Source organism: Ceratotherium simum, chromosome 1 (assembly GCF_057802395.1).
Source record: "Ceratotherium simum simum isolate JZ-2026a chromosome 1, ASM5780239v1, whole genome shotgun sequence".
Taxonomy (NCBI): Eukaryota; Metazoa; Chordata; class Mammalia; order Perissodactyla; family Rhinocerotidae; genus Ceratotherium; species Ceratotherium simum.
In genome coordinates this window covers 84,078,998-84,094,889 of record NC_141900.1, presented here as the reverse complement: position 1 = coordinate 84,094,889, position 15,892 = coordinate 84,078,998, and the positions used below count along the sequence as shown (strand labels likewise).

General features: G+C 38.9%; 1 protein-coding gene across 3 annotated transcripts in view; it reads left to right on the top strand.

Moving 5' to 3' along the window:
* The window catches only part of ZNF800 (zinc finger protein 800), a 127,572-nt gene extending 123,900 nt beyond the window's left edge, over positions 1-3,672 (top strand). For 2 of the 3 annotated variants that reach the window (XM_087430306.1, XM_087430302.1), the window contains exons 6-7: positions 2,228-2,272; positions 3,355-3,672. In XM_087430306.1, coding sequence (XP_087286432.1) covers positions 2,228-2,272; positions 3,355-3,541 — 232 coding nt within the window. In that variant the 3' untranslated portion in view covers positions 3,542-3,672. The remainder of the gene's footprint in view (positions 1-2,227; positions 2,273-3,354) is intronic. The other variant, XM_087430312.1, reaches the window with a different exon arrangement.
* Positions 3,673-15,892: the final 12,220 nt, after the last annotated feature.

The window sequence follows — 15,892 nt, the reverse complement described above, 5'->3', positions numbered from 1 at the left end:
GCTTTGGTCTGGGTCTTGAGGGATGGGCAACATTTCAATAGATGAGAAGAGGGAGAAAATATTTTTTGATGGGTGAAATGCCAAGGACAAAAGCAGAGAGGTGGGAAATAATAGTGTATGTTAGGGAAGTGGAGAGTCAAAATAGTTTGGTGCAAAGGTTCTTAAATATAGTCCATGAAAGAGAATTGAAGCAGTGCTTCTGTCAAATGTCACTCACTCCTGAGTTTGGAAAAAATGGGCGCTATGCCATTTCTCTTCAGCATGCAAGTGGATGAAACTATTGATGCCTCTCAGTGCATCAAGCTTCACGTTTTCATGTGCTCTCTGATGTCATCAAAGAAGAATTCCATTTTAGGACACTTTTTGGAAACTGGAAAGACTATCGACACCTTCAAAATAATCTCTCTCTCTAATAAATATTCAAATGGAAGAAAAAGTGACCACTCTGAGGAGAGATGTGCACCTGTGATGTCAGGCACACATCATGGTTTTCCTGCTTTGATGAGGAAAGTAAAACCACATGGCATTGTGCCTCGTTAACTTTCCATATCAGCAGCTGTCACCACCTTTCCAAAGGTATTGTCAAGAAATAGGAACAGAATATGATGTTTCTCTCTACCAGACAGAAATTTACTGCCTTTTCAGAGGTCTTAATTGAACTTGAAGGCAGAGGAAATAATGTGACTTAATTCTAACTTGAAAGTCTTGGAGGAATTTAGTTTTCTGGTACACAGGCTACCTTAACCAGACAAAGCATTCTATGGAATTCTGCTTTGGTTCTGTGTACCTTTGTGAGTCAAGGATTTCAGCACTTCTTGGCCATGGAGAAAAAAGTTGCCGTTGATTATCAAAGATGATATATGTGTTGCTGTGTCAAAGACCATATCACAATTTTAACTCAAGTCAAATCTCATTGAGATAATACTACTGAGCAGTTAGACTTTTTTATGTTAATATTAAGAAAGTCACCATTTTTCTTTCATGAAAAATAACAATGTGAGGGAGGCATAATCTTTTGTAAATATTGTTTTTTATATATTGCTTATATTCAGGAAATCAGTTTCCAGTGGAGTGAAATAAAGTATACGGTGTATGCATTTCTATGCATATTTCTGGAGGAGAATGTCCATATCTTTAATCAGAATCTCAGACTGGTCTTTGACTCCCCTGAAAAGTTAAGAACTAATAATTTAGCTAGTGTGGAGACAGTGGGATGCTCTGGATGAATTTGAGCAAAGGAATGACAGGAAATTAGAAAGCTCATCTGAAGAATATGAGAAGGAAAGCTTTGGCAGGACTGCAGGGTGATTTAGGGATTCAGGTTGCCCCAGGGTCTGAGTTATCCTAATAATCTGAAGGTAATTTTCTACATCGAGATTCTCAAAGGTGGGAACTTCCTGTTCTCTTTTTTGTTCTCAGTGCCTGCACACAGTGCCTGAGACATATTAGGGACTCAAAAATGTCAGATTAAATTGAAATTGCTGTATGGATAATCAAAGTTGGACTATAGCACCCAAAATAAATGCTCTTCTGTCTTATCTATATTTAATCCTATGTTAAATCATTTGATGAAAAATAAGGTTTTGGAGAGAGAATACTTTATGAAAATCTCCTACAACTGACCTTTTTGCTTAGGAGCAGTTGGTTAACACAAACTTTTGGCCTCTTAGGATTTGTTCTCTTTTTAAATTTTATTTCTGATAATTTTTTAATAAAGGTATGCCTCTAGACACGATAATTTTATCCAGTACCTCCAGAGGGAAGGAAACTTGCAGGATAGTGTTCCTGATGGGGTCATCATCTTTTTAAACAACATTCTGATAAACATCTAAGCTTGAATTTGCTCATCGTTATGTAAAATCAGCCTGACCACTCTGAGGTCACTTTGGCTTAAAATATCATTGGAACTTATAATGGATCTTCTATCAATTTAATAACAAAGCCCTGGAACCCCACCCCTATGTTATATTGGTATAATTTTATTGTCATCTTTATGCATTTTCCTGGAACAAGATTTAGCAAAACAGACTCTCTAGGTATTAACAACTGCTAAAATTTAAATTTGTTATGGTTGGAAGACCAAGATGTTAAGTTTAAATTCTAGTTTATTGTAATATTTTAGTTTTGCACCCACTAAGTTCTTTCAAGTTAAAAAGGAAATTATTGAATATATTAGTATTCTCTAAAACATTTGTTCCAAAATTATGGTAATTTTTTCTGTTTTTAGCAAACCTGGTGTTCTCAAGTCTGTGGAGATTACAAATCAAATTAGGTATGTTAGAAGCCCAGAAAGCTTTATTTTTCTGAAGTAGAAATGATTAATAAGAAATGATTAATAAGGTATAACTTCACAAAAGACAGTGGTTTTGATTAACTGCATGATGTTTAAGGGATAAACTGCACTGTAATACTGTGATTTACTTAGAACCTGTGAGGAAGATAAACTACTTCTGTGGATCATTTGTTCATTCCTCAAATCTTTTGATGTCCACCACTTTGCTACACAATATAAAATAATTATTTTCATAAATTTGAATTGGGAGAAAGTTAGAATGGGTACATAAAAATGGAATAAAATTCCTTTTGTTAACTTGTATTTTTTATTATAAAAATAAAATATGCTTATTGTATACATTTTGGGAAATAAAGATGATTACCTGCAGACTCTTACCTGGAGATAACCACCTAACATTTTGGTGTGTTTCTCTCCATTATTTTATACATGTGTGGTGTGCTGTGTGTATACACATGTACACACATAAGTATACACACACACAAATGGGGATGAAACTGATATTTTTTCATTGCATCTAGTATAAATACTTTTCCATATGATTAGGTATTATTTCCCAGCATTATTTTAATAGTAGGTTAGTATCCACTGTAAGAAAAATGCCTTATATAATCAATGCCTTATTGTTGGATATAGGATATTTCCAGTTTTTCTTTAATTTTTTTCTTTTTTTTCATTTTCTTTGCCTTCTGTTTTATTGTTTTTTGCTATTCTAGATACTGCACTGAACACCCCATATGAAAATTTTGTATGTATTCATAATTATTCCTTAAAGGAAGATTCTAAAACTAGAATTTCTGGGTCAAAGAGTATTAAAAAACGCAAGAGTTTTGATACATTTTCCTAAATTGATAAAAAATGTACGCTGTTTTCCTCTGATCAACACAGGTTTATCTCCTGTGTATCTGGGACAGACAACCTGTTGGGCGGAAATGGCACCGCGCTGCGTGTGGGTTTGCGGCTCTTTGATTAGCTGGGAGGCGCCGGCGCGTTTGTCCCGTTTCTAACCGGCGTGTCTTTGTCTTTCTTCTGGGGACCGCTGCCGCCCGTGCGGGCCGAAGCCTTGGGAAGCCGTCGCCCCGCAGCGCCGCCGCCCTGCGCTCCGCCGCCCCGGGGAGCCGCTGCCCGCCCGCGGGCGCCGTCACCACGCGCCAGGCCGCCGCCAGCTGCCGCGCCAAGCTCCGCGGCGGCGCCGCCCGGGAGCGCCAGCACGCCGCCCGGGGCCTCGGGAAGCCCGCGTCCCCGTGAGCGCCGCCGCCCGGCCACCGGCGGGACGACGCCAGAGCTCCGCACAGCCCCGAGTACCTCCGGCGCCTCGCCGCGTCCCGGCCCTCCTCCCCGCCAGCCCCTCCCGCCCCTCCCAGAGCGCTCGGAAGTCCACGCCGTCGTCAGGGAGCTCCCTGGTGTCCGCGGCTCTTGGTAGACCTCCCTTCACCCCCTTCATTTAACTGAACCTGGTTTACCCCAGAGCTCTTTCCCACGCAGCCCCCCAGGAAGACCGTGTGCCTTAGGGCCGGTGGGTGGGGAGGGTGGCCTCCTAGCTAGTCGTTGGTACTCGCAGAGCATTGCTTCCTCATCTTGCCTGCCAAAATCCCATTTTCTTTGAGAATCTTGCCACTGGACAATACCATCCTCTTTCCCTCCTCCTCGTAATTTACCGACTTCCTAGTCAGTTTCTTTCGTTCTTCTTCACCTCAAACCCTACCATCAACAAGCTATTGACTCTCCCCGCCAACTCTGCTGCCATCTGCCAGAAGATTGTTTTAATAACTGCACAAATTTCCAGTGACTATGGGGTGATAGATACAACCTGGAGTTGTGTAATGCACAACTGTGGTTGAACCCCAGCATCCGGTTCCCTCCTTGTAACTTGGTCTCCAATGACCATTTCTTATCTTCAGAATCAGTCCTTGCTCCCACTGCTAGACTGCCGTCCCAGGGGATCCACTACTGGGTTGGCACTGAGGCCGTGCTTTTCCCTGTCCACGACTGAGTACAGTGGGGGTATTAGTGATGGCCTATTTCTATGAGACACTGGACTCCTGTAATGAGCAACTTTGGTGTCAGGACTTCTCAGCAGCCTGGCTAAAACTTTCTTAGAAACGTGCTGCATGCAGTCTAAGGCTCTTCTTGCCCAGTCCCCTTCTCCTTTTGTAGGTGTCAGACTTGCATTATGGTGTGAAGGCCTCCCCCTCCCTGCTCCTGATTCCTTCCCTTATCCTTCACAGATGTTCCCTCAATAAAACTCTTGCAAGTTGAACCCTGCCTTGGTGTCTGCTTCTAGGAGGACCTGAGCTAGCACATTATTAGACATTCCACTCTGATCACCATCTTCCTATCCTTCTAGAGCCCTTGTTCACTGACAGCTAATTCATTAAACTCATTTTTTCCACTATTTATTAGCCCCAGTCTTGGATTCACTTCCTTGTCTAGCCTAGATCCCATAGTCCATCATTATAATCACTCTCCTTGAAATAGAGTGCTCTCAGCAGACTCGAACCTCAATTTCTTCCAATTTACTTTCCTGACAAAATCCCAGCTCTGGATGAACCTTACCATCTGCCTTCCATGGGCTGACTGGGACAATTGAACTTTTAAAAAAAAAAAATCACAAAATACAGCCAACTAGTTTTACTTTCAATCTGTTATTCCAAACCTCAAATTGGTGCTATTGTTCCTACTGTAGTCTCAGTTTCCCACTTCTAAAACTGTTTATATACTCTTTCATCTCTCCTCAAAATTCTCTGATCCCCTCCTCCCTGTTTACTTCAAATTTCCCTTGGAAAATAGAAGATGTTACATATACATGTCCTCATCTTCCTACAAGACCCCCAACCCAGCTACCTTGGTAACCACTTCTTCCTTTTTGTGACTATGGAGGGTTTCAAAGGCCAACCCCTCCTCTTGTGCTCTGGATCCCACCCCCTCTTGCCTTTTCAGGGACTTTTCTCCTTAGGTTTTCTCCTTTCTTCTGCATCATCCAACTCTGTCTTGAATGGATCATTCTCATCAGCCCACGAACATGCTCCAGTGTGTCCCCCATCTTAACCAAACCTTCTCTTGTTCATATCTTTTCCATCTGTTAGCCAGTTCTCAACTCTCCTTAATAACCAAACTTCTTTATGGAGTCATCCTTACACGTTGTCTTCATTTTCTCATCTATTCACTTTCCAATCCGCAATGTGACTTTTCCACCACCACCATTGAAAGTGCCCTTGTCAAGGTCACCAGTCACTTCCATCTTACCCTATCCAAAAGGATACTTTTCTATCCTCACCTTGACCACTCTCTGCTTCTTTAAATGTTCTCTCTTCATATCCAAGACACTATTCTCTCCTGGTTTTCCTCCTGCTTCACTGATCACTCCTCAGTGTTGTGCTCCATCTCCTTCTGCCTAACTTTAAAAAGCTGAGGTTTCTCACCTCCATTCGGGTCCCTCTTTTCTTTCTACATCCTTTCCCAGAACGATCTTATCAATTTCCATGGATTTAAGTACTGTCTTTATGCTAATAAGTTTCAAATTTATGTTTCCCACCTTGACCTCTCCTCTAAGTTCTAGACTCGCATATCTAATTGCTTGCTTAATATCTTCCTTTGGATGACTCAGATTTTTCAACTTCTGTCCAAAATCGAATTCTTCATTCTCACCCCAAACCTGTGTCCCCCATCTTCCCTATTACAGTAAATAGCACCACCATCCAACCAATTGCTCAAGCCAGAAACCCAGGAGTCATCCTTGATTCTTTTTGTGACCTCTCTCCTACATCAAATAGATCAGTATAATCTATCAGTTTTATCCCCAAAATATATCTTTAATCTGTCTGCTTCTTTTCATTTTCAATGCCATCACTTAATCCTGATCAATATTTTTTTGTCACCTGATTACCGTGACAGCCAGTCCTACCTGGTCTCTCTGCTCCCACTCTTGATCCACAACCCACTTCAATACATTCTTGATAGAGTGACAACAAAGACCTTACTGATAAATTGAAGTGAGTAAATTGTTGGTCATAGGATAAAATCTAAACCCCTTACCATGGCTCACAGCGCCCTGCACCATCCAACCGTTACCTATCTCTCCAGCCCCGTCTATGCTCTTCCCTTTATTGCCCACTATGATGTAGCCACACTGGTTCCTCCAACATGCCAAGATCTTTTCTGCACCTCAGGGGTTTAGTAAATGCTGTTACCTCTGCTTAAGCTGCTCTCCTTGGCTATTCTCTCCCCCGCACCCCCCCCCCCCCACCATGTCCTTTAGGTAACTACTTAAGTACAACATCTTGAGAAAGGCCTGCCCAGAGCATTTGATTGAAAGGAGTCCTTGGCTCTCTCCTCTCATGTGCTGTCTCAGTTCTTTATTTGTTTCCTTCATTACTCTAATCCTTTACCTCAATTTGTAATTTTATTTATTTGTTTATTTACTTTTTGTGTGTGTGTCCATTTCCCATACTGGAATGAATGAGGGAAGAGATTGGCTGGATGTCTAGATTCTTCAACATTGTATTCCCAGCCCCTAGCACAATTCTTGGCACGTATTAGGTGCATAATCTATATCTGTTGAAGGAATGAATGAATGCCATTTGCTAATTTTTCTGTTGGGAGTTCACTTTTTATTGATTTGTAAGAGTTCTTTATATATTAAAACCACTAACCATTTGTTTATTCTATATGCTGCAGACATTTTACCCCTTGTTGTATATGTACCAGTTTAAATCATGATGTTTTTGATAAACAGAAATATTACATTTTTCATTTAGATAAATCTATCTTTTATTTCATGATTTCTACTTTTGGTGATGTTTTAAAAAAGTCTTCTCCCGTCTCAATGTTGTATAAATATTTGTCTCTGTTTTCTTTTAATTTTTTTAGATTTAAATCTTTACTCCAAATGGAATTTATTTTTGGTATAGATGTGATTAAGGCTCTAAATATTTATTTAGTTGTTGAATCATCATTTATTAAAAACTCCCTCTTCCACTGTTTTGAAAATTCCACAGTTATCAAATATTAAATTCTTACGTTTCTGGATTTATTATTTGTTTGTTTTTTGGTATACCTCTCCATTCTTGAACCATGGTCTTTTAATTGTTGTCATTTGATAATTTGCTTTATTGTATGATTAGATTTTTAATGGGATCAACATTTCTTTTTCAAAATATTTTCAGTTATGCTGCAATATATATAATATTTTCAGATAAACTTTAGTAATATTTTGGTCAAGTTCCAAAAGAAATTCTATTGGCATTTTGTTTAGAATTGCTTTAATGTTATAGATTAATTGGGGGAGAATTGCCATCTTTGTACTATTAATTTTTCCATTCAGGAACTTGTCACACGTCAAGGTTATTGAAGGCTTCCTATATATTCCTCAATAATTTTGTAGGTCCTGCATATTTCTTGTTAATTATATTATTAGATATTTCATATCTTTGTTGGGATCATTTTCTCATTATGTTTTATAACTGGTTGCTCCTTGAGGGGTCAAGCTATTGATTTTTGTATTTGGTAACTTTTCTGAACTCTTTCATTAATCCTCCTAGTTGATTCTCTTCTAAGTGGATGATCATCTGAAGTGTAATTAATGATAATTTTCTCTCTTCCTTTACAATATTTATACCTCATGTATTAAATAAATGATAGTATTAATTTTGCTCTTATTCCTGACTTTTTAGGAATGCCATTAATATTGCACCAGCTTTTAATGTTAGCTGTTGGACTGAAATGGAGGTCTTTATCAGGTTAAGGAAGTGGTTTCCTGGTGCCAGTATACTAAGCTTTTTATTGGAAGTTGTTGTTGAATTATATTAAACATATTCTGGGCAACTAGGGATGATCACATGGTTTTACTCCCTTGACCTATTACTACAATAAATTATATTAATAGATTTCTCAATATCATGTTATTTCTGCATGAGATGCATCCTTATTTCATCATAGTGGGTTTTTTCTTCGTTCAGTATAATAATTTTGAATTCAGCTCCTTACATTTTATTTAGGATAATTGCATTTATATTCATGAATAAGATTGGACTGTAGTTTTACATTTTTTAATTCTATCTCTATCAGCTTCAAAATATCTGGTTCTAAGCTCCAGATTAGTACAGAGTATAGGAATTGCCTATTCTTTGAAGATTTTGAGGAACTGACCCATAGCACTGTTTAGGCTCCAAGCTTCTTTTCAGGGTAGGTGAGTGGAAGATAAATCTCTGAAAACATTAAAATTTTCTTCTATGATTTTGGCCTAGATAGGTTAACTACTATTTGTTGACTGTCAATTTAAATAATAATATTTTAAAAGAAAATCATGCATTTTCATAGAATTTTAAAATTTGTTAGAAGACTTCTACATACAATTATCTTATAATTAAAAGTATTTTTCTCTATATTTGTAGTTATGGCTCCTTTCTTATTTCTAATATTTTTAGTTGTATTTTTCTTTCTTTTGTTAGACTTGCCAATCTTTTAAAGGAACAAACACTTATCTATTTTATAATTTCTATTTTTTTATTTTCTACATTATTAATGTAACTTCTACTCTTTGTTAATTCCATCTTTATTCTTTTATTAAGTTTATTTTGTTGTTTTTCTGAATGTTTCTTTGTAATTCATGACTTAGTTCATTTATTTTTATTTCTTTCTTATTTAATAATAGGACACAAAAGGCTATAAATTTACCTCTGAGCACAGCTTTGGCTGCATCTCAAAAGTTTGGTATGTAGTCTCTTAATTGTTGCTCTTTTAAAATAATGGATGATAATTGCTGTTTTTATTCCATTTTTGACTTATGTTATTTAGGATAGTGTTGTGAAGTTTTTGTTGTTATTCCTTATTTCTTTTTAATATAGAATAAATTTATTAATATTTATGTTGCTATTTTAATAAAGAGCTAATTTTGTTTGGAAAAAGTGAACTTATCTGTGAAGTGGTCTTATCTGAAATTACATGCAAGCATTACCTAAGAGTTCCTTGGTACAAGAGCCTAGCAATAGCACCAACTAGTGGTGACTATACTAATTTACTGACAACAAGGATTTGGCATACCACTAATACCAATAATTTACTGAAATTGTGATTTCTATATAATGTCCTGGTTACTCAGGTAAAAAGCAAGAAAGAGCTTCAAAAATGTTTATTGCATCAAAAATCTTCAGGTAATATGGAACTTAAATGATCATCTAATAATTAGAAAAACTCATTATCAAAGTGTATAAACTCAGGAAGGATTTGAAAATTGTGAACATGGACTTTGTCAGAAAAATTTGTCATTAGAACAATTTTTCTTTTAGACTTGGAAAAAGTAGTTTTTAAAATATTTATTTTTATAATTATAAATGTAATTCATGTACATAAATAAAATAAAAATTATCTATAACTCTATCACCCAGAAAAAAAGTACCGTTAACATTTTGTTGTATTTCCTTCTAGGACTGTTTCTGTACATCGCTCTTTCTTTCTTTTTGATAGAATTGGGCTCATATTCTTTTGCATCCTGGTTTTTTTTTTTGACTTATTTTTTATGAGCCATTCCCTATGACATAAGGAAGTGGAGACAGTTGGGAATTAATTTATTTGAGTATTAGTAGCATAAAGATTGGGCTCTTCCTGCTGTGGTTTCTACAGTGCAGGCTACTTGCTTTCCAAGCCTGGTCCTTGAAGACCTCCCCTGATAATCTTCCATTTTAATTCCTTTGTTCCTTAAATTAGCTATAAGTAGTTTCTGTCACTTGCACGCAAGAACTCTGACTGATACAATGATTTTTCTTTATTTGATTGATAACATTTTTCAGAATTCTTGTACCAAGAAATATGCTATGCATGCATGTGCAGGCGCACACACACACACGTTTGCGAAATATCACCTACTTTATTTGCCTATTTGGAGGTTCACAGACTACATTCTTATATTAAAGGCTCTGAGAATTTCTCGATTAAAGAAAAAAGTTAGCTCTAAAAATAAGTATTTCAAACATTTTATTAAAGAATACTTTTTTGTAGTAGAACTGTTAATATTTTTTATAAAACTTCAGTAAACACTGATTTTGTTTATTAGATTAGCAGCATCTTAATGGCCCTTTCTCTTGGCTTCCACAAGTCAGTATTAATTGAAGTAGTATTGATAGTATAACTCTCAATTGATTTAGCATATAGAATAAGTTTATTTTCTGGTGCCTCCTATTGTGTCCTGAGAAGTTAGTCCCAGTAAGGCCTAAGGACCTGATCTCAGGATTGCCCTCAGATCCAGGTAAGAGTGGCCTCTGCTTTGGGCCCTGTGCTTTACAGGGCCCTGCTCTGATCTTCCTTAAGTCACTCTTCTTCTGCCAGGGTGAAGAGTCTGTGGAGCTAAGGGAATATGCCCACTTGGACCTTGAGCGCTCTTCTTTAGACTACATTCTGGGTGCCTGGGACCCAGAATTCTCAATTCAAACAGCCTCACCTTGTGGAGCCTCTTCAGGTCCATCATATGTGCCATCAGTTGAATACCTCTACGCCCAAAGGATGGCCAAAGGATATTTTCAGGAGAGTGGACATAGCTTGGTTCTGCAGGCTGGAGCATCCACACAGGTCATGTGAGGCCCCTCACAGTGTGGGATGCAGCTAGGGATAGGGACCAGTTATGACTGGGCCACCATGTTCCAGCATGGGACTTTGAGGGATCCAAGAATTCTTAACTTGAATGTGGCCTTCTAGGAAATTATGATGGTATATTTGTTAGCATAGAACAATAGAACTCATTTAATAATTTCTTGACTTGGTTTGTAACTTTGAAAATATTTGGATATATGATACGTGAACCTCCATTTTACTCTTGTCCTGGGCCCTGCAAATATTAGGGCTGAGATTGGTGCTCGGAGGGCTAGAAGCAAAAGTTGCAATCCTAGGAGCAGTGGCGCACTGGGGAGTCTTGGGGCCTCAGAGGAGAGTGGCTGCAGGGTGCCACTTGGGTAATAGAACCCTGGATCCTGTCACATTCAGCCTGATGGAGCCCTAAAGCTTGGCATGAAGCACCAGAGCCTTCTGTCATTGAATGAACCACAGACTGGACAATGAATATCTCAGCAGTGACCATGGGCCATAATGGGTTAAAGACTAAAGGCTCTTACTCCAAGTCCTAGGCCCTCCAGAGGCCTCCAGAATTCTGTACTCTAACTGCCTTGCCAAAACGTGACTGATTTTGATTTTTTTCCCCCACACTGGTGAGTGGGAAGTTCAGAATCAGATTTAATTTTACTTAGAAAATTTCAATAAAAGCACATCTCTTACACCCGAGTGTGGTGATATGAGAGTCACACTAACTAAATTGTAATAAGTACAAAATGGTGCAAAAAGAAGCACAGATGCCCTGGAAGAGTAAAATAGAAGGACCTGCTTTGGTCGGGAAATTCAGGTTAAGTTCTTGGAAGAAGTAACATTTAGCTCAGAGGTGGACAAAGAGCAGAGTTTTCAGGGACAGAATGCAAGGCAGAAAAGAGAAAGGGCATTGCAAACAGGAGAGAAGACCATATGGGGAAATTGGAGGTGGGAGAGAACATGATGAATTAGAACTAAATGAAGGTCTGTGTGGTGTGGGAGTTGAAAGCAAGATGGACAGGGTGACCAGATAAGACTGGAGGGGAATGCAGAGACCTGTCACAAAGGGCTCTATAAACTATGTCATGAACTTCTTCAGGAAAACAGTCAGACCATGGTTTTTACCTTCAATGAGCTCTGGTTTAGTGGAGAAAAAAATCCAGTAAGAAAATAATTAAACATAAAGAGGGAAGTGCTACACTAAAGATATGCTCACTGTTATCTGGGATCATGGAAAAAGGAGCACTTAAATATTGCTGAGTGAATCAGAGAAGGATTTTCTTTTTGAAGAAATACGTTTTCTTTTTGCAGGGGAAAATTTGCCCTAAGCTAACATCTCTTGCCATTCTTCCTCCTTTTTTCTTCCTTTTTTCACCCCCAAAGCCCCAGTACATAATTGTGTATAGTCATAAGTTCTTCTGGTTCTTCCATGTGAGCCGCCACCACAGTATGGCTACCGTGAGTGTGGTGTGGTTCTGCGCCTGGGAGCTGAACCAGGCTGCCGAAGCGGAGCGTGCTGAACTTTAACTGCTAGGCCATCAGGGCTGGCTCCAGAGAAGGATTTTTAAGGACTTGAGTGTTTGAATTGAACTGAAAGTTGAGTGGGAGTTTTCCAGTAAACAAAGAGATGGTGAAATAAAAAGAAAGAGAAAGGGAACAGCAATGGCAGACTCGAGGGATAGAAATAATTCAGTATGGCTGGAGTGAGGGTGTATGCTTTGTTAAAGAGCTTGGATGTTTTTCTCTGGATAATGGCAGGTCTTTAAAGACTTACCAGTCAGGACATGACATGATTAGAAAGATCATTCCAAGGACAATGTGGAGGATGAGTTTGAGGGACGTGAAACTGGTGCAGGAGGATGTGGTAAAAATTTATTGCCATAATTTAGGTGAGAAGTGGAGTTCCTAAAAGAGAGAAGTGATAGTAGAGGTGGAGAGAAGATGGTTTCAAGAGATGTTTTGGAAATGGAAGGAGCCAATAGGCTTTCCCAGATATTTGTGCTTTACTCTCATCTTGGCTTCAGACAACCAGTATATTAAAAATGGGTCATGCTGTGAAAGAAAGAAATCTGATGACCCTATTCACACCAATGTATCAATAATTGATAACAGCTAGATATCCTTTCTCAGAGGACTTTGAATTTAAACGAGTATGCCTTGAATGGGCAATGTGTGTGTTGAATGATAGAATTTCAGATGCTTTGGATCTTGGTTGGGAAGTAATTATTGGGTGGGGAAAGGGCAGGAAAAAGAATCTTATTGCTTCTCTTACACCAGTGGTTCTCAACTGGGGACAGTTTTGCCCCCCAGCAGACATTTGACAATGTTTGAAGACATTTTTAGTTGTCACAACTTAGGGTGGGAGTGCTAGGTGTCAGAGGTGAGGGATCATGCTAAACATCCTACAGTGCACAGGACAGCACCCCCCCAACAAAAAGTTATCCAGCCCAATGGTAATATTGCTGAAGTTGAGATACCCTACACTAAATCATTACATGAGTGGCTCTATATTAACTTGCCCTGTCTCTAAGAGTTACATAATTTTTAGGTTGAACAATCATGACTTGAGACATGAAACCATAAAGTGATTTCTATTCTTGTCAACTCTTCCTTTAAAATGGCTCCGTGGGGCTTGTTCTTGCCCTGGCCTTGGAAGAAAACTTGGGCAGACCTTATGAATTTTCTGGTTACTGTTATATAATGAAAAAAGTTCTATATTCATTTTAAACCCCAAAGAACATTCTCAATTCAGTAATTAAAATGTCTACTCCTTATAATAATCAAAACTCCAAGCTTCATTTAAAGTTGAGATTTCCCTCTGCCCCCGACCCAGGAAGGCTGCTTCTCACTTAGCCCTCTTACCCCTCTCCTTGCCCAACCTCTGAGGTTGGAGCATGGGACGGAGGAGGTAAAGGGGGCCAGGAGAGTTCTTAATGGACTGATAGTGTCCTGAGTTGGTGTGGAACTCACTGGGCCTGGCAGCTATTTACAGCTGATTCTTGCTTCTTGGATATTTATTTCTAGGAGACCTCTCACTCAGAATTCCCTTCTGTGAGTGATGCACTCTCTTCTAGCTCAGGTCTTCTTGAAAAACCATATGTGGTAAAGAACCAGATTTTTGTATGTGTGTGAAAGAGAAAGAGAACAATAATTTCCAATTATTTCCAATCTGCCTTGGACAGATAGTTTTGAAAATATATAATAAAAATGAAATGCTAGTAAAACGAAGTAAAAAAAAATACATACAAAATATAAACCCACATTTTAAATGATCATGTTCTACAGACATAAAATTACTCCGTCAAACTGCTATAAAATTTTCTAAAGGCTTACTTTTGATTTCTGTACTTTTTTCAACATCGTAGACCACTAACAGACAGTCCGTGGTCCAGCGCCAGTCCTCCGATTGAAGAGCACTGATCTAGCTCACTGAGCACTGCTCTAGCTCATTGCTTGCTTCTTCCCTAGTGCCTGGGAGATAGAGACATTTGGCTTTTCTCCTCTGAGGACTGTCTGCCCCTCACACTGCCTGAATATCCTTTCTCTCTCATTCACGTTGCCCACATCATCTGGTCAATGGAAAACACTAAGACATCCTTTGCTCTGACATGGTCTTGGTGTACAGATTGCCCAAGGGGGCTGCCTCTTCTGGGTCACCTCTCAGCTGCTGGCCAGCAGGTAGTCCTCAGGGTGTGTTTGGCAGAATAATGAGCCCTCCCCACCAAAGATGTCCACACCTAATCCCCAGAACCTATGAATATGTTACTTTACGTGGCAAAAAGAACTATACAAAAGGATGCGATACAGATCTTAAAATGGGGAGATTATCTTGCATTCTGAAGGTGGGCCTAATGTAATCATCAAGGTCCTTATAAATAAAAGAGGAGGCAGGAAAGCCAGAGACGATGTGACAACTGAGGCAGAGGTTGGCATGATGCACCAAGGAATGTGGGCTGCTCTAGAAGCTGGAAAAGACAAGGAAATTGATTCTCCTCTAGAGCCTCCAGAAGGAACCCAGCCCTGTTGACACCTTGATTTTAGCCTACTGAGACTTCTGACCTCCAGAACGGTAAGATATAAATTTGTGTTGTTTTAAGCCACTAATTTTGTGGTAATTTGTTACAGCAACAGTAGCAGACTAATACAGGCAAGACTCAGACCCCAGCTCACTATAACTCCAAACTTGAATGGACACATAATAACTGGGTAGTCTCTTTAAGGTCCCTCTACTTGGACTTGTTACAAGTCACATTTTAGTTTAGTTTTTAAAGATTTTATTTATTTATTTTTTTCCCCCAAAGCCCCAGCAGATAGTTGTATGTCATAGCTGCACATCCTTCTAGTTGCTGTATGTGGGACGCGGCCTCAGCATGGCCGGAGAAGCGGTGCGTCGGTGCACGCCCGGGATCCGAACCCGGGCCGCCAGCAGCGGAGCGCGTGTACTTAACCGCTAAGCCACCGGGCCGGCCCTTTAGTTTAGTTTTTAAACAGTATGGTGCATGGATGCCTGGCATAACTCCCTGCAGCTTCATTGTTTTCTGTGGAAAAAAAAAATTAAAGCCTTAACTGGCAGTGCTTAATGACCAGTTTATCAAGTTTGAGCTGAATCAAAAATATTCCCCGAATTACAAATCTTAAATTTGAAATTTTACTTCTTTGTCATTCTTTAACAGCATTAATTGTTTCTAACTAAAAGGGTTATGCAATTAGCAATTTAATTTATTTGATCGCTTTGATAATTTTCTCTGACACTTTTCTTTCATCCAAAATACTGTAAAGTGCTTTGTAGAAATTAGATTTCATGCAAATAATATAATTAATCCTCCTTTGTAGGTTTTTGCTTGTGGTATTAGCAGAAATTTGAAAATGGTATATGCAAACCCAAGTTTCTTAGGATAAAGCAATACTTAAAAGCAATTTGCTATTGTTTTACTTACCTGACTTTCACTATTCTGTGATATATGGTTATTTATCATCGTGCACAATGAATCAAACTCGATGCCCTAATGCTAATCTTCTGAAAGTGCTTCA